Source organism: Podarcis bocagei (genome assembly GCF_964188305.1).
Source record: "Podarcis bocagei genome assembly, chromosome: 5".
NCBI lineage: Eukaryota > Metazoa > Chordata > Lepidosauria > Squamata > Lacertidae > Podarcis > Podarcis bocagei.
In genome coordinates this window covers 59,387,455-59,409,833 of record NC_138129.1, presented here as the reverse complement: position 1 = coordinate 59,409,833, position 22,379 = coordinate 59,387,455, and the positions used below count along the sequence as shown (strand labels likewise).

At 39.7% G+C, this 22,379-nt stretch overlaps 2 protein-coding genes across 2 annotated transcripts in view; one reads left to right on the top strand and one right to left on the bottom strand.

Moving 5' to 3' along the window:
• The window catches only part of GLIS1 (GLIS family zinc finger 1), a 161,449-nt gene that overhangs the window by 124,491 nt on the left and 14,579 nt on the right, over positions 1-22,379 (top strand). The window contains exons 5-8 of the mRNA XM_081195385.1: positions 1,656-1,766; positions 3,149-3,281; positions 10,236-10,386; positions 21,238-21,416. Of these exons, the coding sequence (XP_081051511.1) occupies positions 1,656-1,766; positions 3,149-3,281; positions 10,236-10,386; positions 21,238-21,416 (574 nt within the window). The remainder of the gene's footprint in view (positions 1-1,655; positions 1,767-3,148; positions 3,282-10,235; positions 10,387-21,237; positions 21,417-22,379) is intronic.
• LOC308587687 (doublesex- and mab-3-related transcription factor 2-like) overlaps positions 10,191-22,379 on the bottom strand; it is a gene marked incomplete at its 5' end in the record, with an annotated part of 47,270 nt that continues 35,081 nt past the window's right edge. The window contains one exon of the mRNA XM_081195426.1: positions 10,191-10,307. The remainder of the gene's footprint in view (positions 10,308-22,379) is intronic.

The following is a 22,379-nucleotide window of genomic DNA, read 5'->3' as shown; positions in this document are numbered from 1 at the left end:
ATCTAGTTTCTGATCCTTAATAATGTGTTACTATAGCTGGGAAAATACTCTGCCTAGTTAATTCCACTAAGGAATTGTTTAATGGTTTCCATCATCCTTCCTCAAATTTCGGTTCTCTGTGTGTTCCAGGCACTTTCAATAAATTGACTTTCATATGAAAGTTTCTGGGTACATATCAGGTTAGCCTTTGGAGCTTTGAGCTGGTGAATGATCTTATTATTCCTTTGGAAATTTCCTGCTGGTACAAGGAGCAGGACTACTTATTCCTCTGGAGGCGCCTACAAAGAAAAAGGATTTATATGGACTGCTTAGTTCTTATTGAATGCATGTGGAAGTGATTTGAGATTCCGAATGCAGGTCAATCTGTCATTTATCTTCTCTGAAAGGAGAATCTGTAAATAATTACGAAGACCTGTTAGAATGTGCTGGTTTGATCGAATAACAGATTATTAGGTTAGGGTTAGATCTAGGGCTGTCCTGGAAACTGGATTAGAATCTACCTTTTAAAGAAGAGATAAGATGACTGCTTTTATAGTGCTGGAAAGATTTACTACCAATGTTGTAAACCAGAATTGTTAAATTTTGCCAGAGCTTTGTCGTAGAGCAGGAGGAATCAATTTGGTGCCTGCCAGGTGTTTTAGACTACAACTCCCATGGTATCTGTTGGCCATGCTGGCTGGGGATGATGGGCGCCATAGCTCAAAACATCTGGAGGGCACCGTGTTGACTGCTCCTGCAAATGAAAAGATTGTAGAATTGCACTGGATTGCCCTAATGTCATATTGTCCACCCATATTATACCTCTGATATGTCAACTCAGCCAGCTAGATTGTAGGATGATAAATGCACAGAGATCAGCAATAAGCAAGGGATATCATAATACCAGAACTTTCAGCAGAGTAAAGAATAAATGAAATGGATAATAAAAGCCATGGGTATGTGCAGGATAGTGCAGAGGAACACAAAGTTCCTTAGAATATAAGGCTACTCTGATATTTGAAATAAATCTTCAGAATGGTTGTGCCCATGTGAGTGCCTCTAGGATTGTGCAGTGTTTCTGATGGGCTGTTGGTCTGATGTGTTGTCACATAAGTATTATGTAGGGGTTGTCCACAGGGGCACAGCAGGATGTGTGGTTGTAAAGACTTGCGGGGGAATGTTGGCAATACTGTATTTCTTCAGTAGTTGTGGACACTGGACAGAGGAAGTGCCTCTTAAAATTAATAAAAAGGATGGACATGTAAAGAAAGTATCATTTAGTTGTTAGGCCTCATGGCATTTTCAAGACCTGATGTAATTTTCTCCATTGCAGTTTCATCTAGTATACCTTATCCAAAAACATTAAGTGCCCAGATGTGTAAAATGCTTCAAGCATTTGGACTAAGTCCAGAATAAAAGCGATTTCTGCAGCAGATCTGGATGTACTACCTCTGGTTCTTTGCCAGGCCTGTTACACACAGTTAGGCTTGCTCAAGTAGCATTTTCAAGCTGAGCAAAGCAACTAGAGGCTTCACAACATGTTTGCACATCACCAACAATCCCTGAATATTTCATGTTCTGAACATAACAGTTCATATCTTTAGGATAATGTTTCCAAAACAGACATCCTTCCATGTTATCTTTCCCCCTCCCCTTTCCTCTCCACATGCTTACAGAAACCATATGCCTGCCAGATTCCCGGGTGCTCCAAGCGCTATACTGATCCAAGTTCCCTCCGAAAGCATGTGAAAGCTCATTCTGCCAAAGAACAACAGGTGCGCAAAAAGGTAAGACCATCAGCCCAAAAACGTGAACAATTCCAAATGAATGTTCACCTGAAGTGTTTCATTGAATGTCATAGGGCAATTCTTAGTTCACCCTGTCAAATAATCAACCAGCGTCAGGATATACACCCAATTCCTGTACCAAAATCTGCAATAAATAAAGTTGAGACCTGTTTAATCCCAAAATAGTTTTAACGTGTTTACTGCTACTTCATCATTTGTTGACCCCACTGTCCTCAGCCTCACTGCTCTTGGACCTGCAACTGAGAGGTCATGAGAAGCTACTTTATACCTGGGCTTGGTCCACCCAGCTTAGCATTGCCTATTGGCTGCAGCTTTCAAGTTTTTTAGGCAGGATTGAACCTGGAATCTTCTGCATGTGGCTTCAACATGCCACAACGTTTCCCCTGTGCATTCAATTCCTGCCTTTTTCCAGGCAATGGTACATCAATGAGCTCTAAAATTCTTTTAAGAGAACAAAATGAAGTAGTTATTTAGTAGTAGTTTAAACTTTTATTGGCTGCAGCTGCTGATTGTGATCCAGAATTCTCAATCTTTGTATGTGAAAAAACAAACTGCCTGCAGGATAGAAGGCTAAACTGATTTGCCTGGATCTTTTAGTTTAGAATAACTGAGCCCAAGGGAAGGCGGAATGCAAAACTGTAAACTTCAAAACAATAACCATTTATTAATGGTCACAACATAGAATGGCTGTTTCTGTGTAATTTGAGCCTTGTGTTATGACAAAAGCTTGGCAACATCAGCATGTTTGAACGAGAATTAGAAATGCTTTTCTTTCTTAATTCTCTTCTCCTGCTGTTTTTAATATGATCAACATTGTGGTTTGCAAAGAGCATGCTTCGGACACTTTTGCCAGTGCATTAATTTACATGGAAAACAGCTGCCATATCAGCAGTACCTCTTGCACATTACTAACAGCCCGCCATTTTGTCAGCTCTAATCTGATAAGTGCAAACACTTTTCCTCCCCTATCAAATACCCTTCCAACCACTGCAGTTACAAAAGTGATGCAATCCTTTCAAGAGAAGGAACCCAAGATACTAGATACTAGAGGGGGATATGCAGCCAAATGACTCCATAAAATTGTGAGGAGCACAAGGGTACATTATGTTTCTGAGAAACAAGATGCTTCTGGTTTAAGATTAGCATGCTTAATTTCTGTGTGCAAGAAAACCCAAATGATTTCTAATTAGAAGCACTAAGCACCTAATATATCTTCAATTACTCTAGTCCTGGAAACAATGGCATTTTGTTTCTTCCTTATATATGTAGGCTATAAGCAAAAAAGCATATGCATCCAATTAACTGCACTTTAGTTCTGCACTTTGAAATGAAAATCTCTTTGTTTTATCCTTCCCCTTTAGCTACACTCGTGCTCTGATGCTGAACAAGACATACTAAGTGAATGCTTAGCCATGCAGCAACTCCACCCTTCTTCACAACACATTTTGGATGGCAAGTGTGGGCGATCAATGGGCCACCATGATCTAATAACAGGTAGGAACATTTCTCAAAGATACATGATAGCATGCACCATCCAGTCTGGTGCCCACAGAGCCAATATTCAAATCCCCACCTAGCCAAAAAGTTTATCAGGTAGGCTTAGGCAAAGGCTCTATCCCTTGGTCCACCTTGCCACACAAGGTTGTTGTAAGGCTGAAATAATACACTGAAGTTCATGGAGAGAGAATGTGACATAGCAAATAAATACAATTCTGAAATCTGAGGTTTTGAAAAAGTTTCCATACATTCAAAGTAGAACCAGTGCTTTCCCCCCCCAGGGGGGTACTCAAGGGTACGCATTACTGACACCTCTCTTTTTGTTGTTAAAAGTGTGACACTTACTGTAACAACTTCAAGCTGAGTACTGGCACCTATTTTTCTAGGGGGGAAAGCACTGATAGGACTAAATGCATTGGCTGATAACCATGCATTGTAGCAAGTAAAATTTGCAGATAATTAGAAGTTGGCTCAAAATGAGTCTTCTGAAACAGTGTTTACAGCTGGTGTGTATTTTTGGTTCAAACATGTTTGTGATTATTTTTCCAACAGTCCATAATTTGTCTGATGGACAGTTCATGTTTATGGTACCCATGTGAATTGGCCATCAGACAAATTTTCTGCCATTGCCAGTCGAGCACCTAAGTAATTTTAGATCCTGGATTTAATGGGACATCCTTTCAGGCTGTCCTGTGTACCACTGCAGTTACAAAGCACACAATTAACATTTGTCTTCTCCCTGCTCCCCAAGCACCATACTAAGCTTTCCAACTGCTTCTACATTCCTGATGTGTTAGAGCACAAAAACAGTGTGCCAGCCCTGATTAAAATAAATATTTTGAGCATGTGCAGTTTTGCATTTTAAACTTGCTTAAATATTTTTTTTAAAAAAAAAGAATAATAAAAATTACCAGGCCTTCGGGTAATTAATACTCTATTGCCTTTTAAATGTGTTTTGGGGGAGCGGGGGTTATTGGTTGGTTTGTTTTTGTTTTATTGTGTATTTTGTGTTCTCATTTTGTTTTTTGTTGTGAACCACCCTGTGATCTTTGGATGAAGATTTACATTTAATAAATAATAATAGTAATAAATCATGGCACCATCATGACTACAATGATAAAATGAAGTTTGTGTCTACTGCCATTGCTGTCATACATATTTATTTGTGAATAAGCACTATTCTGTTGTAGAAAAGGGTAATCTAAAAAATAATAAAATCAACATCTGTAACCATATGAATACTTAGACAACCACCCCGTGTATACAGTATGTGGGTGTGGGTGTATGTATGTGCGCGCGCACACACACACACACACAGGGTGCCACAGTGATCAGTATCAGTCGTGGTGGGTCCTCCTGGAATAATTCATGCCAGATCAAGGTGCTGATGCTGGGTCTGGTTGTCAATGTCTCCATCATCTGCCACTCTCCGGACTGTCATGGGGCTGGTCCTGGTTTTTGGCTTGGAAGTCCAGTCCTAGTGCAACACTGGCCATTATGCCATGTATTTAAGTAAAGGCTCCCTGGAGATGTGGAGCAGGGAGCTTTCAATTTGTAACTGTTTGCTTAAGAAACAGACTTATTCATTATTTATGTCATAAATTTTGATAGTGCTAAAACTGAAACCATAGTTTCTTTGTTCGTAGTGGTTTAGGCCTTCTCTCTCAGTAAGTTGTATCAGCAGAAAAACATGCCTTGTTTGTTTGTTTAAAGTTGATAACAAAATAGAAAAATAAATTTTCCAGAGTCTTCCTTTCAAAGAAGCTGTTTATCTAGGACCTCATCTGCAACACTGTTATAATTAGTTTTGTTTTGGGGCACATCAGCCAGTCAATATTTTTTAAACATTGCCCACAATATTTTTAAAATCAATATTTTTAAATTGATTTAAATGAGGTGCATCATTTAAGTCCTGATTTTTTAAAAAAAACCACACCTCTTGTATGTCACATTGGCACAGTTTCTCATCACAAGTTGTTGTGACTATTATTTGTTGTTGTAGTAGTATTTCTATATTTAATGAGTCATAAGCAAACAAGAGAGATCCCTGCCCAAGGACCCTACTATGTGGAAGAGTCAAAGAGGTGAATAGGTAAGAAAGGCAGAGGTGGACATATCAGGGGATGGAAAGGTGCAAGTGGAGTTGTGCATGCTTAAGCTTAGTTTTAGGTTCAGGACATGACTAAGAGGCTAAGTTAACACTTCAGCTAAATGAAGAACAGTGAGTTATAGCCTTGTAGGGTCCAGTGATACTATGGGTGGGATGCCAAGCTGCCAGTAAATGTATAAGATAGAGCACAAAGCACTAAAGACGTTCTTCTTCCAAGTTAGTAATTGGAACCAACAGGTGGGTCTCAAGCAGAGGTAGAATTCCATTGGTAGGAGCTTTAATAAAATGTTTGGGAATTGAAATTCCTGTGTAGTGTACATAGTAGACTACACATGCTTCAAAAAGTAACGTGCAAGTCAAATTCACCATATAAAGCTTCCCTTTATTCTGCTTGAAAATACTTGTTTATGCTGGGCTGTTCTGTCAAAGAAACCACAGCATTAAGGTACAGAGTGCTGTGCCACTGGGATTACTTGGATTACCAAGAACCTTTCCACCTAAACTAAGGCTGCAGCATATTTAAAATATGTCAAGGATGAAAGCGAACATACAGATATGAATCATTTTTCAAGCCTCCTATCCCTTGTGCCAAACTTCAAAGCAAGCCTGCCTGTGCTTGGGCTAGAAGTAGAGAATATCTGAGATGAATGCTCTCTGTAATCACAATACATGGGCATTACAATTCTGAATTTTTAAAAAGTCCTAATGTGGTGCTTTAGCATAACGTTGAAACCTCAATCTAATATCCACTATTTATGAAAATGATCAGGAACATAAGATCCTTGCTGAGTCAAACTGGGGGTCCCTCTAAACCAAGATGTCCCAGCCCTGTGGTATATGAACTCAAGTCTATCAGATCCAAGTGCAACAATCCTCTGGGGCACACTGACTTCTGTTGTGAGGCAGATGATGGACGAATCTGCAGGTCAAGTAGTGTTGTGCATGCAGAAGACTCTCTTGCTCACTCTCTTTTGGCATTTCTTCTAGCTCTGTATTTTCTGCACCTTTTTGGTTTTGTTTTTTGCTGCAGTTACTTGGCAGAAACCCCAAAAAGCCCTTATCCCAGATGGTCTGCAATGCTAGTTTAGTAACAGATGTTAGTGCTAAAGGTTAAACCATTTAGATTTTGATGGATGGCATGTATTTATAAACCGAAGTGGTTAATGTGTTAAGAAGCCCAAGGTACTCCCTTCCATGCTGAGGTACATAGTAGGAAGACAGCATTTATAGGGCTTATGTGCAGTACATTGCACCTTGGCGACCATTCCTCCCTTGAATGTACATTAAGGGACTGAAACAACTCAATGGTTTCATGCTTTAGGATCCGTCCAGGGAGATCTTTGCTTTTATGAAAGTGCACAGCTTTCCAGGATGTGCAAATAGGAATTTGTACAGAATGCAGGGTAGAGTATTTTCTCATCAAACCAACAGGCACTTCACTGACTTCAGTGCACACACTATTCTGTGGCTATGGTGATGTTCTCCAAACAGACAACACCTCCTAAAATGTCTACTCTTTGGAGACTAGTTATCAATCAGTGATGGAATGTGAGAAAAAAGCCCAAGCTCATACTAGAGTTTCATACAATTTTGAGAAACTTCTCCAACACTTTTCAGATGTGAATTTGCACAGAGCAATAGCATGGTGGTGGTAGTCTGTACTCCATATCCAATGCATACTCGTTAAAATGTCTCCACAGAGCCTTCTGTATGCAGCTTCATGTGTAGAGGGCTCTATCCACATGCATGTGAGCTTTCAAAAGTTATTTTAATGCATGTAGGTAAGGGGTGAAGCTGCCACTGTGATGCCACCCCCAATCTCTTATTCATTCAGTGTACAAATTCATATCTGAAAAGGGCTCATGTGTCTTCCTTATACTCATGTCTCTTCCTTATACTGGTATATGCTACTACAGGAATCTGGAGTTCCCTACAGTGGGTACCCATATTAAACTTGGTACGTGTTTCAATGTTAAATGCTATGCAGTTGCAAAAGCACTACTCAAATCATATCACGCTCAATTGCTGTACAAAAATATGGAACAACTGCCTAGGACCAGTTGGGAAGAAGTAACTGAGTTCTCCTATTGAGCATCTGGTTTTAGATACCGTATATGTGCCAATTGCTAGGGATTAACACAAAATGGTAACCAATGGTACCTGTCTGGCTACTGGCCACAAATTCTTGGGGTAGATCATTGCTCTGTCACAGAATGGTGTTTCTGCGTTTAGACTTAAGTCATGTTTAAAACAGAGCCATTGAAACCAATGAAGCTTAAGTTAGTCTAACCGAAGTCCTATTGATTTCAGTGGGTCTAACCTAAGTCTGGATCCCAACCCTTAATGCTTAGTCATGATAATTTTGTGATATCCAAAAGCAGAAAATGCATTTCATGCTAGAAAGGTCAAATTTGTCAACCTGTGCAGAATTAGTTGTGCTTAAGCCCATTGATTTAAATGGTATTAAAGCCAAATGTAATGTGACTTTAAATCACATGCTTTGCACTTGAGTATTATGCATATTGAATGTGTGGAGGCCCTGGTCTGAACTGAAGCAGCAGTGGCAGGAAAAGGAAAAGCCCCCTAACCTCATGTTAAGGTTATGAAAGAAAAACCTGATTGAGGATAATGTAAATCTGTTGATGTAATCAAGCTGCTAAATCTAGATCCAAATAGAGCTTTTTGCTGCCTGAAATCAATAGTTATGTGATTTCATTTTGTGTTCTCCACATGAATACTGATAGTCCTTTCATCTGCCCCAAATTGCAATATCCAAATGTTTGGACTTTGGGACAATACAGGTTCCCCTGAAAGGGAATAGCTCTTTCCATTACTCTTCCAGGAGACCTATTTTGTCCAAACATCAAAACAAGTGGATTTTTCTTCCTCTTCTCTCATATTAAATTAATAATACAATCTGAGTTCCAGTCAAATAATTAAAGTAGCAGCTATGTGGTATCTAGCAATGATGTGTTACATCTTTTTTAAATGTCATCTGAATGTCACTTGCATGAATTCAGCATCAAAAGACTGTGCCAAAAGGAAATTATAACACCCTGGAACCACACAGACATACAAATGAAAGCAGAGGTAGATCAATGATACTGTCTGCAGAGAATAAGTGATAGAACAATATTTACCCAACTGTTAGTAATAGGTTGTCATTATATTCCCCAGAGGGACTTTCACATAACACAAGATGGGTCTTGTGGTTTGGAGCCCTTCTTGTAAAAACATGGATATATGCAGTTAGCTCACTCAGTTTAAATACAAATCCTACATCAGCCTGTTCCAAAATAACTGAAGTTAATGAGAAAGTAAAATTGTGGATAGTATCAAGCCAGACTAAAAGAGGTCATGAAGTTAAACAAGCCACCAGGACTGGTAGCAGACACAAGCATCCAACTCACACTCAAGGTCACCGTCAACTCAGATTGTTGCAGCCAACCAGATGCTGGGCTCTCCTTCTCCACCAGAAATGTGGTCTGCTTCATCTCATGCTCCGTTGGCCAATGTATCATGCTCGAGCTGCTCACCCTTGGCTGAGAGCTGTGGGATAAGAGCCCTTTTGCTCATGCCCTTGCCAGGCATGAGGTTTAAGTATGATACATGGAGATCTGGGAGAAAGGGGAGGCTAGTCTTCCCTGCTGAATCTCTTTCTACTAACACACCAGCCCTACTTTCACTTATTCATGCGGATATAATTTATTTATTGGGCTCAGGAGTGTAAGATGCTACATCACTGAAACTGCACCTGTCCTTCCTAACAGGAGTATATGTACATAATACATAGTACTTGAACAAAGTATTTGTTCTCTGCTGCCTGAAAGGATCTTTATGCAGATGGGGGTGGGGAAGAGAACAGCATTGGTTCTATCTCGCTGAGGCATTGTTGTAAAGCTGGTGGGGAATACATTTGCAGAAAAAGATGTTGTGAAGTGCACAACTCCCCGAAACCAGGAAAAAGCCAGGGCACAGGCACCTTATTCTGTTCCCTACTGTTCTCCACCCACTTCACTTTCAGATCAAACAGTAATGTTTCTCAGCATGTTTCTCAGGTATATGCATGACTGTGTGAAACTGCCTGGAAAATTCAGAGCTCATCTTACTTAGGAAATGGTCTGATGGGAAATGGCAAGAGCTGAAGGGATGCGTCTCAGGAAGAGACTCAGGCTACATATAAACATACATAAAAACAGGGATTGGGGTTTTTTGTTTTTACCCACTGTGGCATGAGCCCAGCTTTCCTCATCCTCCTTTCAGATGGCATACATTCCTGTCTCCACAATGAATGCTGATTTTTTCACAGGTTTGGTTTCTCCCCTCATGTTTCTTTGTTGTTATTGCTGTACAAAATGTTGTTTATATGGTTATACATTTATACAACCATATGGCATCTGAATTTGTTTCATTTGTATGTTGTTCCTTGCTCGTTTGTTCAGAAATGTGAAAAGCTGCTCCAGGGTGAGGTGTGCTTATTAACATTTCCTTTTGTTTCTACAGCTCGGTATGTTCACACGTCTCCTATGAATATAAATCTTAAAGCCTATACCTGAGAATGCCAATACTAGTACTACTTAAGAAAATAAAGTAGTATGAATATAGTAAAAAGATGATTTAATGCTCCTGTTCATTGCCTGGCACTGATTAGCTAGCCCTGGAGGGACCATTGTCACGAGACAATTGCAGTGGTGCATGTGTTTCTAGATAAAGCAATTCATGGCAGGGACCTAGCCTGTCACATCTGTTTTGAGACATCTGCCCTAAGGAGAAGTTAGACAAAAGTTTACATTTTTCAGGGCTGAGCTTCTTCACTGGCAATTTTTCTCTTTCCTCCTTAGGCATGTACACAGGTTCCAGCACTAACCACAATGGACCGTCACCTGGTCTCCTGCCACCATCCCATGATGTACCTGCAAAACAACATATGCTTGAGTCCGCCCTCACCAGTGCACACCATCATGCTTCACCCATAGAATGCACCAGAGAAGGGTATGTTGCCTAGGAATGTGTTTTTAATGCAGTCCAATGTTTGACAGATGAATGTGTGTTGATGCACGTATGCAGTTGTGTGCATACAGGCTCCAGTTGCAGGTAAAGATATTTGGATTGTGGAAATAGCCCCCCGCTGGCATTAGAGCAGTGTTGAGTGTTTTTCTCTGGAGGGCTACAGCCCCTACGCTCCATTCTCCCTCCCCACAACAGTCTGCCAGCATTCTGTGGCCACTGAGCATGCTCTCCTCTTGGTGGGCTGTTTGCAGGCTCCTTTCTCCAGGTGGGTTTTTGAGGGAACATACTTGTGCACATTAGAATACAGTGGTACCTCAGGTTACAGACGCTTCAGGTTACAGACTCCACTAACCCAGCAATAGTACCTCAGGTTAACAACTTTGCTTCAGGATGAGAACAGAAATTGCACGGGGGCCCCATTAACTAAAGTGCTACCTCAGGTTAAGAACAGTTTCAGGTTAAGAATGGACCTCCAGAATGAATTAAGTTCTTAACCCAAGGTACCACTGTATTTATTATCTCCACTGATTTCTAGGTGCAGTTCTAACTTTCCCCCCGGGAATGTTTTAAAATGGCTTCTCGTGAAATGGCCTATCCAGACAATGAGACTGTCCTCTGTACCCTTTTTATATCCATGTGTTTCTCCCTTTGGCCTCCTTCTCCAGCCACCCACTTTCACTCCCCCTTCCACACAGTTTCCAGGGTTTCCTCTCTCTCTGTCACCATTCCTTGGCATTGTTTTCATTGGGATGTTTTGGAGGCTTTCTCCCCTTTGTCCTCTCCCTGCAAACTCCTGATTTACCCTGAATCTGCTGGTACTTTGCCCTGGTAGGTGATGCTGTTTTGGGTACATACGCCAAGGTCTGAAATGGAAATAGCGGAAATGATCATAGAATCATAGTTGGAATGGATCTCAAGTGTCATCTAGTCCAACCCCCTGCAATGCAGGAATATTCAGCTGTCCCATATGGGGATCGAACATGCAACCTGGGCATTCTTAGGACCACACTGAATCAAACAGGATTGCTCTGACCCTTTCCTAAATTTAAGAAATTTAAGAACAAAGCAACTCTGTTTCCAGATCATTGGGAGGGCAGAGTGGGCTTGATGTTGCAATCATGTCCAGAAATCTAATATGGATCTATGAGAATCCACTGCCAGGCCACAGCTCTTGGGAGGATCCTGCCACCTGCCTCAGGATCCCAACCTGCGGCCCTCCAGATGTTTTGGCCTACAACTCCCATGATCCCTAGCTAACAGGACCAGTGGTCAGGGATGATGAGAATTGTAGTCCAAAACATCTGGAGGGCCGAAGGTTGGGGATGCCTGTATTGGTATTTACTGGCTTTGATCACAACTAGATTAAAAATGTTTGGTTTTTTTACTAGCCATGTCATGGAAGAGCATGCTAATCTATTACATTCCAATGTTTGGGTACGTAAGCAAAGCAAACAGTATAATGAACAGTTACATCTCATCCATGTTTATTCATAAGTAAGTCACACCAAAGTCTGTTTAGGATTGCAGCCTATCATTAATCTAATACAAAAGTAGTAGCACAAGCCTTTGTGCATCTACTCAGAAGTAAACTCAACTACGTTCAATGGAACTTACTCCCAGGTAAATGTGTATAGGATTGAAACCTAAAATAATGAAAAGGCTCTAGCTAAGATGCAAACCTCTGAAAACTAACTATGAAATTTCAGCATAGTATGTTTACATGTTTATTTTAAAACAGTGTTACCTAATTTTGTCATATGGTGTTTGTTTGATTGTTGGTGGTATATTTTGACTAGCATTAAAACTGCAAAGTAATTGTAGTGTTAAATATTTTATCAGCAAATGTACTAAAATATACATTTTATTTTTTAATAGCCTTTAGTTTAATTGCAGGGTTTCAAATCTAAATAATATCTCTAATACATTGTGAGCTATATTATTGTGGAAAATCAAATTAGACTTGAATTGGCCTCAATATGGGACTACCCATATGTACTTAAGGACCCTATTTATTTTTGGCTAGGGGTTCTTGGCATTGGCAGATTGAAAAATATTGAATATTGGTTTTAAATGTTTTGCTACTTAAATTGTGTGTGCGGATTTTATTTGGTTCATGTTGCCTGTTGTTCTAACCCACCCTATGACCTACAAGCAAAGATCAGAATATAAATCTTAGTTTAATATAATGTAAATAGATCTTTGTGCATAGAGATTAAGTTTGGCTTGTGATGGGATGACTGTGTGTGCCAGCATTTATTTTGAGAGTATATTATAATCTTACACCTAATATTACTTATGCATACTAAGACTACATATACACCATACATTTAAGGTGCAATTCCCTCCCTCAAGAACCTTGGAAACCGTTGTTTGTCAAGGATAACTACTACTACTACTACTACTACTACTACTACTACTTCATTATTTATATGCCAGCCATCTGACTGGGCTGCCCTAGCCACTCCTGGCAGCTTCCAGCAAAATATAAAAACACAATGAAACATCAAAATCTTCCCTATACAGGGCTGCCTTCAATTGTTTTCTAACAGTCAAATAGTTATCTGATGCTGGGAAGTGTAGCTCTGTGAGGGATAAACTACAACTCCCAGGATTCTTTGGGGGGATGCTTTAAATATATGTGCACACACAATTGGCCTTGTTTGCTGGCTTATCAACAAAATAATACACATTCAGTGCAATTTGGCTACTGAAATTTTACACTTTTGTCAGTTAATTGTAGAGAAGGGAACATGAAGAACATGTGGCTCTCCATGTCTTGCTGGACTGCAACTCCCATTCTCCTTCACCATTGGCCATGACAACTGTGGGTGATGGGAGTTGGAGTGCAACATATGGAGGGCACAAGTTCCCCAGCCTTGCTGTAATGCACCTGTGTTCCCTCAGATAAAAATGAATATGGCACAAATTAAATAAAAACCCATCACTATCCTTTTTTATGCAAGCTGCCATACACTTCTGGCAAGCCTGCAATGTTTTGCCTCATTCATCACCTATCTCAGCCTCCATGTTTAAGTACATGTACAGAATGTCTACACTGTGAACCAATGTGATGACAAGGTTGGATTCCTGGGTTTAAGTCTTTGGGACGGACCAAAATGATTGCTATCAAAAAACCGTAATGATTGAGTCATCAAATATGGGAGAAGCCAAAAGCTACAAGCAGCAGAGCACAAGAAGTCTACTCACGTTTGACAGAAAGACTAAGATTTTGATTTAGAACCTTTTTAAAACAAAAAAAAGCCCTTGTTATACCATTCTTTGCCAAAGTCAATAACAAGTGCAGCTCTCAGTTTTCCCAAATGGTTTGCTAAGACATTTAAATAGTTTGACAAAAATTATTTAATTTACTTGAAAATGTTCTAACAAAATCTGACTTCATTACCAAATATATTTACCCTGGCTACATATGAGATGTATAATATTTTTTTCTCTTCAATAAAGAAGTGTGTGAAGTGTACAGAATGCTGGATCAAGTAATTTTATACTAATTTATATTAATATTAATTAAAGGAGAAGTGTTTGATTTAGAAATATTTTGGCATATAGAAAGTGGACCTTGTCATGATCCAGTTTTTTTTATGTTTCAGGTAGTGAAGTGTTATTTTAGCATTAGTTACAACACTCAGCATAAATAATGACAAGCTCTGTTTAATTTCACCAGTTGTGAAGATAGTAAAATTTGATTTGTGGCAGCCTGAAGATGGAAAAACAACACTGCAACTTAAGAGTTGTCTGCACTAAAAAAAAGTTTACAGCTATATATGTGGTGTAGAATGTGGTGTGTATGTACTAGTAAGTATATCTTGTGTCCACAAACTGTTATGTCTCCCACAGGTCTCAATGCTGGTCCCAGCTTGCTCATTTTGACTAGATATGTTGAACTGTTTTTATAGAACACTCTTCATAGAATAACAAGAGTTGGAAAGGGGCTAGATAGACATCTTTAGCAAGGAAGGAACCCGCCACATACCAACTTTTAGCATATCAATCCAGATATTCTAGGTCATAGCGTGTCATTGCCAAAGAGTGGGTGTGTTTCAAAAGGCATCTGCAAAGCAAATTTATGTAGGTGATTCCAGTAAGGAAGACAAATCTACTGGGTTTTTTCTAGGGGACAAAAAACTTGTGTTAAATATCCACGTTATCTTGGCTATAATTGTGCTATTTTTCAATTGGTGGGTGACATTTGAATTTTTGCACTCTTGTATGTGGGATAGCCATTGAATATTATGAATATTAAGTACAGTACAGTGGTACCTCAGGTTACAAACACTTCGGGTTACAAACGCTTCAGGTTACAGACTCCACTAATCTGGAAGTAGTACCTCGGGTTAAGAACTTTACCTCAGGATGAGAATAGAAATTGTGTGGCGGCGGCGCAGCAGGCCCCGTTAGCTAAAGTGGTACCTCAGGTTAAGAACCGTTTCTGGTTAAGAACGGACCTCCAGAACGAATTAAGTTCTTAACCAGAGGTACCACTGTATATTAATCTGCATTCTTCTACTAAAGGTTTGGCAGCAGCTTTGTACTGTAAGGTTCTTGTTTGTGTGGATAGTGTAAGAGTGGTTTGTGGAAAAAACCACATATACTACTTTTAGGTACACAAATTTGATTTAGTGTAGTGTTAAATATTTATTGAGCTTTGGTGCACATCAACTATGCGGCATTTCGGAGAGATAAACCTTCTAGTTTCAAAGTTGGATTCTAATAAGAGGATTCAGGAAATTTTTTTATCATGGAATGTTATTTCTACGTTCGGCACAGATGTGTGGAAGAGAGCAAAGTGTTGTAGGAGAGGACTAGTCTCAATAGTGAACAGCAATGCTGGATATTTTTGGGGGAAACCACAGAGTTGAAGGGGGCCTTGCAGCCATCTAACCCAACCCCCCCAATTAATGCAGGAAATCCAGAGTGAGAAGCATCCTCAAAAGATGGTTGTCCACCCTTTGCTTGAAGACCTTCAGAGACAGAGCCTCACCTCTGGGGTAATGAGTGCTGCTATAAGCTAGACTGAGATAGTGACTGGCCCAGTGTTACCCTGTGAACTTCAATGTTCAACTACACCACAATGACTTTTTCACATTCTGTGGTTGCCCTTCTGGGTTCCACCGCTGCCCTCCCCCCATAAAATTATAGCCATAGTGAAATTTCCTGCATATAAAGGCCTGTCCTTGTGCAAAATAAACTACTTGTTTAATTTTTATTGGGTGCAGAATTTTGCTTTTAGGGCAGAATTTAGGTTATGTTGGTGCAGAGTTTTCCCTACAGACAACATGCAGTTCTGGCAACAAATATTGACAACATTCAATATTGCTAAAATTGAAGTGTCCCACTTTTTTGTAATAATAAAGTAAAAGGAAACTGTTGAAAAGTATAACTTTGGTAGCACTCAGCACCTTCTTTTAAGTTGCATTCATGTGTGAAAGATGTAGAACTGTTTCTGTTCCTCCTTCTACTTGAAAACCTCCCCCCCCCTTTAAAAGATAAACTTGTCAGACTAGTTTTGAGTTTTATTTCAAATTTGGTTAACTTCTGCATGTCAATCCATGTTGATATTTTGTGCACTGTGACCCATTTGTTTTGTTGCAAATTCAAGTGGCCGGTGTATCTGTGCTAAACTACATGGGAGTCAAAAATACCCTGTTGAAGTTGAATGACAGAAGAATTCCTGGTTATTCTGATCTTGGTAGCGATTGCTGCCTTTGCTAGCCCTTGAGCCGAGCAGTCATTGTTCACGGAGAGGATAGAAGCATATTGCTGAGTTTCTGTTGAGTTCCAATATAATGTAGTAGAGCATACAAGTATCCAAGAGTAAGCTTATTGCTGCATGCTTGCACATTAATGTAAAACTATAAAATAGAACAGTTCTTTGGGAGAGTAAACTACAATGACTGATTTAGTATTGTGCTGTTGAAGGAATCCTGCATATTCTGTAAAATAAGGCAAAGGCACCTGGGACTGATTAGTAGCAAAGTTCACCAAACTTCAGATAGAGGCCCCCCCCCCCTAAAAACTGAACGGTTTAACTATTTCCTGAGCTTGTGTTGACAGAAATTCCCCAAGGGTAGGGCCCAGAAAAGAAACACGTGGCAAGAAACTGGGCATCGTCCAGAAACCAGATTAGTAGAGCTTTGCACATCATTTTTAATATTATTGGAAGAGATGAAAATCGATGTTAACCTTTTCTCTTTCTTTTCATTTTGCTTTGGTCTTTTGATCCTGTAACTGACTTGAGAGGTTTTTTTATATATATAATTTGAGTGATTAGAGTGCAGTTTTTATAAATGAGGCATTTTGCGTTTATTTGTTATAGTTTACTGGTATAGTACTATTTTACTTAAAGCTAGTTTACACAGTCATGGAATATATACGTTCTGAGGTGTCTAATTTATGGCTCCTACCCTGAACTAACAATTTGGGACGGTGCTTGTTTACATAATCAAGGAATCCTATCATGCTTTTGCCACACCTCCTTGCACAGTAATTTAGGACAACTGTAGATCACACCAGTTCGCTCTGAATTGTGAACTCTGGGAAAATACCATATTGCAGTGCTTACAATTTCTTATGGACAACTATGTCAGTAACATTCAAGTCGGGGAAACAGTTCTTGATTTCCCCCCCTGAATTCCATTCTGCTTCATTCAATCTTGCCTATACTTCATGACTGCATAAACAAATTTGAGGCACAAACCAATTAACGGATGCTTATACCAAGATGAGTAGTTCTGTAAAAGAGTCCTTAAAGTTTCCCCTTGGCTGGTTATCAAAAAATGGTCTGTAGTTTTTACAAATTTTGATATTTCCCTTTGGCATCCTAAAATCTTAAGTATTACAGTTAAACATAAACATTCGACAAGTTTCTGACATTTACCCTAAACTTTCTCTCTCACACACACACAAAATTAATGTGGCACCTCCTGGTCCACCTTGTGCACCTCTCAGAGTACACTGTTTATACTGTCATGTAGACCACTGATGTGAGTGGCTGACATGCCAGCAAATGGTAAGTTATAATGTATGAATCGGCCCTTAGTCTCTGAGGTTTTACTATACTTTTGCATTTCTTTGTGTTAGCATTCAATGAATAATCACCCTCCATGTCAACATTTATTATATGCTATTTGACAGTACTTGATAAATGGTTTGAAGTACAGACAAGCACCACATCACAAAACATATTGGAATTTATTTGAGATAAAGTACAGATGGACTGAACTCTGGATCTGATCTTCTTCCTGCTGAGATGGATGGAAGAAATATTGGGATCCATTGTTTAGCAGAGGAATTTGACAGTCAAAGCTGTCCTTCCAAAACAACAACAAAGTGAGGCTGTTCATATTGGAAACATCCCTGTCTCTGTTGTGGTCGTATTTTACCCCAAGTATAAGTAAAAGAGAAGTGGATTTCTCTTGAGTTTCAGTTTTATATTCTCTTAAAGTAGTTACCAATTACACATGCTGTACTGTATTTTCTGTTGTCAGGAATACATTAAATAAGATTAACTAACTATAAAGCAAGATGAGTGCCGCAACCCCAGAGTGGTCTGTGACTGGACTGTCAGGGTTCCTTTACCTTTACCTTTTTAGAGCGATAAAAGGCTTACCTTTTCATCATTTTAGTATTTAATGGCTTTGGAATAGTTTATTCTGTAAACCCATTTACCGGGAAGATTTTAAAAGTAAAATAAAATCTGAGACATTATTTATTACAAATACGTACATTGCCTCTTCTCAATGCAGGGCATTGGAACACAGGAAACTGCCTTAATCCGAGCCAGACCATTGGTCCACCTAGCTCAGTACAGCCTACAATGACTGGAAGTAGCACTCCAGGGTTTCAGCCAGGAGTCTTATACACAAATGAAAACAACAAAACCATTAAAAAAACAAATTCTTGTTTTTTAAAGCTAGGAATGGCTGAAGATGACTCTGAGAACCTGGGTCAGACCAGTTATCAAGCAGAAGATGTACGTATAAAGTTTGTCTATACCTACCTTCCAAAAGATGTAAGAAGAACCTTGCTGGATCAGACAATCTGATTCAGCAGCCTCTCTTCAAATTGGACAACCCAATGCCTATTGGGAAACTTGAAGCAATATATGCTTTCACACTTATGTTGGTATTAGAGGCATACTGTGTTCCGACTCAGTGCAGCCAGCCTACGTCTGATTAGATATGCGTAGGATTGTGCTGTAAACTTCAGTTGGAATTGGATGACCATTGCCATTTCACACATCCTGCTCTAGACATCCACAGACCTTGCTGAGACAAATGTGTCCCCTCATCTGCATGACAGTGCTTATCCAAGGCATATTGGACTGATACAGTGTGCTGTTTAATGATGGTGGTGATTCATATCCAGCACCATCCGTTATTTCACTTGATTTGTTGTGCTGTACCTCATATGGATTTATTGTCCATGGCAGCACCTGGATCAGGGTCCTTACAATCTTTCAGTGTATGGAACACCTAACATATTTTTACAGGTACACCTAAATGTGTCAGACATGTAACTAAAAATGTGTGTTGTACAGTTACCGTAATCAGAGTTAGGATTGTGTTCCCTGCTGTAAAGTATTAGAAGAGTTTTCAGCTGAATAGTTTGTGTACTGTATGGTCTTTTAAAATCCATTTGTAGAATGCTCCAAAGAATCCCTAATGTATCCACCACAATACCTTTCTTTTCCCACTTCAGAGCATATTGTGTCAGGCACAGAAGGTCTAGTTGGAGGTGTCTCCTGCCTAAATTTTGGGTGGAACACCCTTAATGAAGTATTGCATCCACTCACATATCTCTGTGCTATAGTGACTCCCTGCATAGAACACTGAAAGCCTTTAAATTATCAGAACACCTGAGTGGAATCAGGGGTAACTTTCCCTGCAAAAGGTATATGAGACAACACTAGCAATATCAAATAATTAGGCAGCCGATCTGCCCGTGAGTTTGACCTACAAGGACGGAAGCAAAGAAAACACATAATCTGTAGAATAAATGCCATACTGTACTTGCATCCATATGGCTGGCAAAACGTGTAACATATTATTCTTGGTTTACACATTGCTTATATAAATCTAACACAGATGCCTCACTCTTCTGCTCTGCCCGTGCCATTCAAATCAGACAAATTCTGGGAAGGGTTTCACTTAAATGCTACTCTTTCACACACAATTCCTAACAAAATGAATAAGGTTTTCAACAGAGCATGGATTGCATGGTGGATTTTGCCCTATGGTTTCAAGTAGCTAACTGAAACATGATCAAAAGTACTTTCCACAAGTTCTTTCGCCAGTTGTCTCCACCCTGAGGTACATGGGGATGCCTAAGGCATCAGTGTCATAAATCTTCACATTGTTAGGACACTTTATGGCCCTATGAGGAGAGCCTTTACAGGATAATGAATGGTGATAGGTTTCTCAGTTAGAACCTTCATTCATTATGCAAATCTCTGGACTCTTCAAATCTTCAAACATTCTTGCTGACTACTGTGATCTTCTACAACAATCCAAGCCAGGCTAGGTTCACTGTGGCTTCTGATTGGATCGTATGTGGTCTCCCTTCTGCTTTGTTGCTGTCCTATATTTGGCAATGTGCTTGAAAGCTCAGCAGTGGAGACAGGTACCATTCAGTGAACTTGCTCATGAATTAATAAGCACACCTGCTTTATTTCAAACATGACTGTGTAATACTTGTTACCTGCATGATTATCTTTTGTAGTAAATGCATCAATAGGAAGCAGCCCTCAGCCTTTTGAAGTTTTTAATAAGTTGCTTTTGAGCCAGTGGTGGGACAAATAATAATACTGGGGTTGTTTCCGAGCACAATTCAAAGTGTTGGTGCTGACCTTTAAAGCCCTAAACGGCCTCGGTCCAGTATACCTGAAGGAGCGTCTCCACCTCCATCGTTCTACCCGGACACTGAGGTCCAGCACCGAGGGCCTTCTGGCGGTTCCCTCACTGCGAGAAGCCAAGTTACAGGGAACCAGGCAGAGGGCCTTCTCGGTAGTGGCGCCCTCCCTGTGGAACGCCCTCCCACCAGATGTCAAAGAGAACAACAACTACCAGACTTTTAGAAGACATCTGAAGGCAGCCCTGTTTAGGGAAGCTTTTAATGTTTGATGTATCATAGTATTTTAATATTCTTTTGGAAGCCGCCCAGAGTGGCTGGGGAAACCCAGCCAGATGGGCGGGGTATAAATAATAAATTATTATTATTATTATTATTATTATTATTATTATTATTATGTGCAAAGAAGGAAGCTCAGCTCTTGCAACTAGAAAACAAACCAGCTCAGGCATTTTTGATCAATTAAAAGCTCAATGCATTCTAAAAGGATGAAGTGCTCCTATGCTATGAGAAGTAGATGCAATGTACTCTGTAACTCTTGACAGTAAAACTTTTGCAAGTGATTAGAGATTTGGGACTCAGCTATACAGCTGCAAACAAAACATTTTAAGTGTGTTGTAAAGTGCAATATACAAATTTGACACTAGATGGCGATGGTGAGCTACTGCTAATTCAATATATTTTTCAAAACTTTTTAAAAAAAGCATTTTCACAGCATTTTTTTTAATATGTGTGTAGATTCCACCTTGGTTTTTAAAAGTATATTTCTGTTAAGCTATTTTTGTTGTTGCTGTCATGTCTCACAGACAAATTTGTAGTTATTATTACTGTATTTTTAACTTACATGAATTGTAAGTAAAAATCACTCTCACACACACACTAAAGCTACACTTACTCAAGTGTTTCATGCACTCAATGATATGGGGTCAAGTTTATCATCTCTCTCGCTCTTCCTTCTTGTTCTAGGATTGTTCCAAATATTCATCCTCGTCTCGTTAGTCCATTGAAAACCATAGTTGCTCCTCCCCTGCTTCCGAAACACAACTCCCCATCATCACACAGCCAATCTCCAAGTGGGCAGCACTTCTCAGCAAATAAAACATATACGCAATTTCAAAACCAGTCTGCACAGCAGGGACCACAAGGTAATTCTATACTATGTTCATGCATATGTGTGTGCGTGTGTTGATGCACAGTGTGTACAAGAAATGCCAAATGTGTGTGCAGATTCATTTAAAGAGCTGACCAAAAAGGGGATAGTGCACCATGCTGCTTGTCCTGACATCATGGTGCTATGACTTATGCTATGAAGTGGAATAGAAATAGTAGGAACATGTTCAGTACGGTGACATTAGTACAACCCATTATAGACAAGAAGGGTTTGAGGCTGCTATTCTTGTCAGCAGCTAAATGTTCCTCATAATGTTTAGTTATGTCTGGAAGGTCTGCTAATATTTTCATTGATGCTCTGCATTGTTTGATTGGTTACAGTGCTTACTTACATTAAGGCAGCAAATGGCAACGGTACCACATTTATTCTGCATTGAAAGCACTTCATCTTCTGCAGTATGAAAGAGGAACGCTATAATTAACAGTGGCATAATGGGATGGGCTGTAATCTGTGATCAATGATAACTACCGTATTTATGACTGGTAGAAGCAGCCACCCCTGACAAGCTAATGCAGTGTCAACCAAGTGCTTTGTATAGGTTTTGAAGTGTACAAATGAAGTAGGAGCTTAAATACAGATGTGGAAATTGTGATAGTGTGTTCTGTTTAGTGCTGCCAAATTTCCATGTATTTCAATGGAAGGTGCCCTTTCAACAAGACAGAGCTCTTTTGAAAATGTGGACATCCAATGTGAAATTATTTTTATGTTTGTTGGCCTTAGTACTACAGGTGACAACTGCCTAGACTTTGGGAAAGAATATGTCCTGTGTATAAGCTAGCACAAAAGAGCAACACACAGGGGAAATCCCCACTCCATCTGAGCCCATTTCCAATTATAATACCTGTCCCCACCATTGCCCATTTGATTTGGGTGCAAGCAGGGGTACTAGCAGTCATGTGGTCTTACACAAGATATATAATGCTCAAGCTCAGTTGGC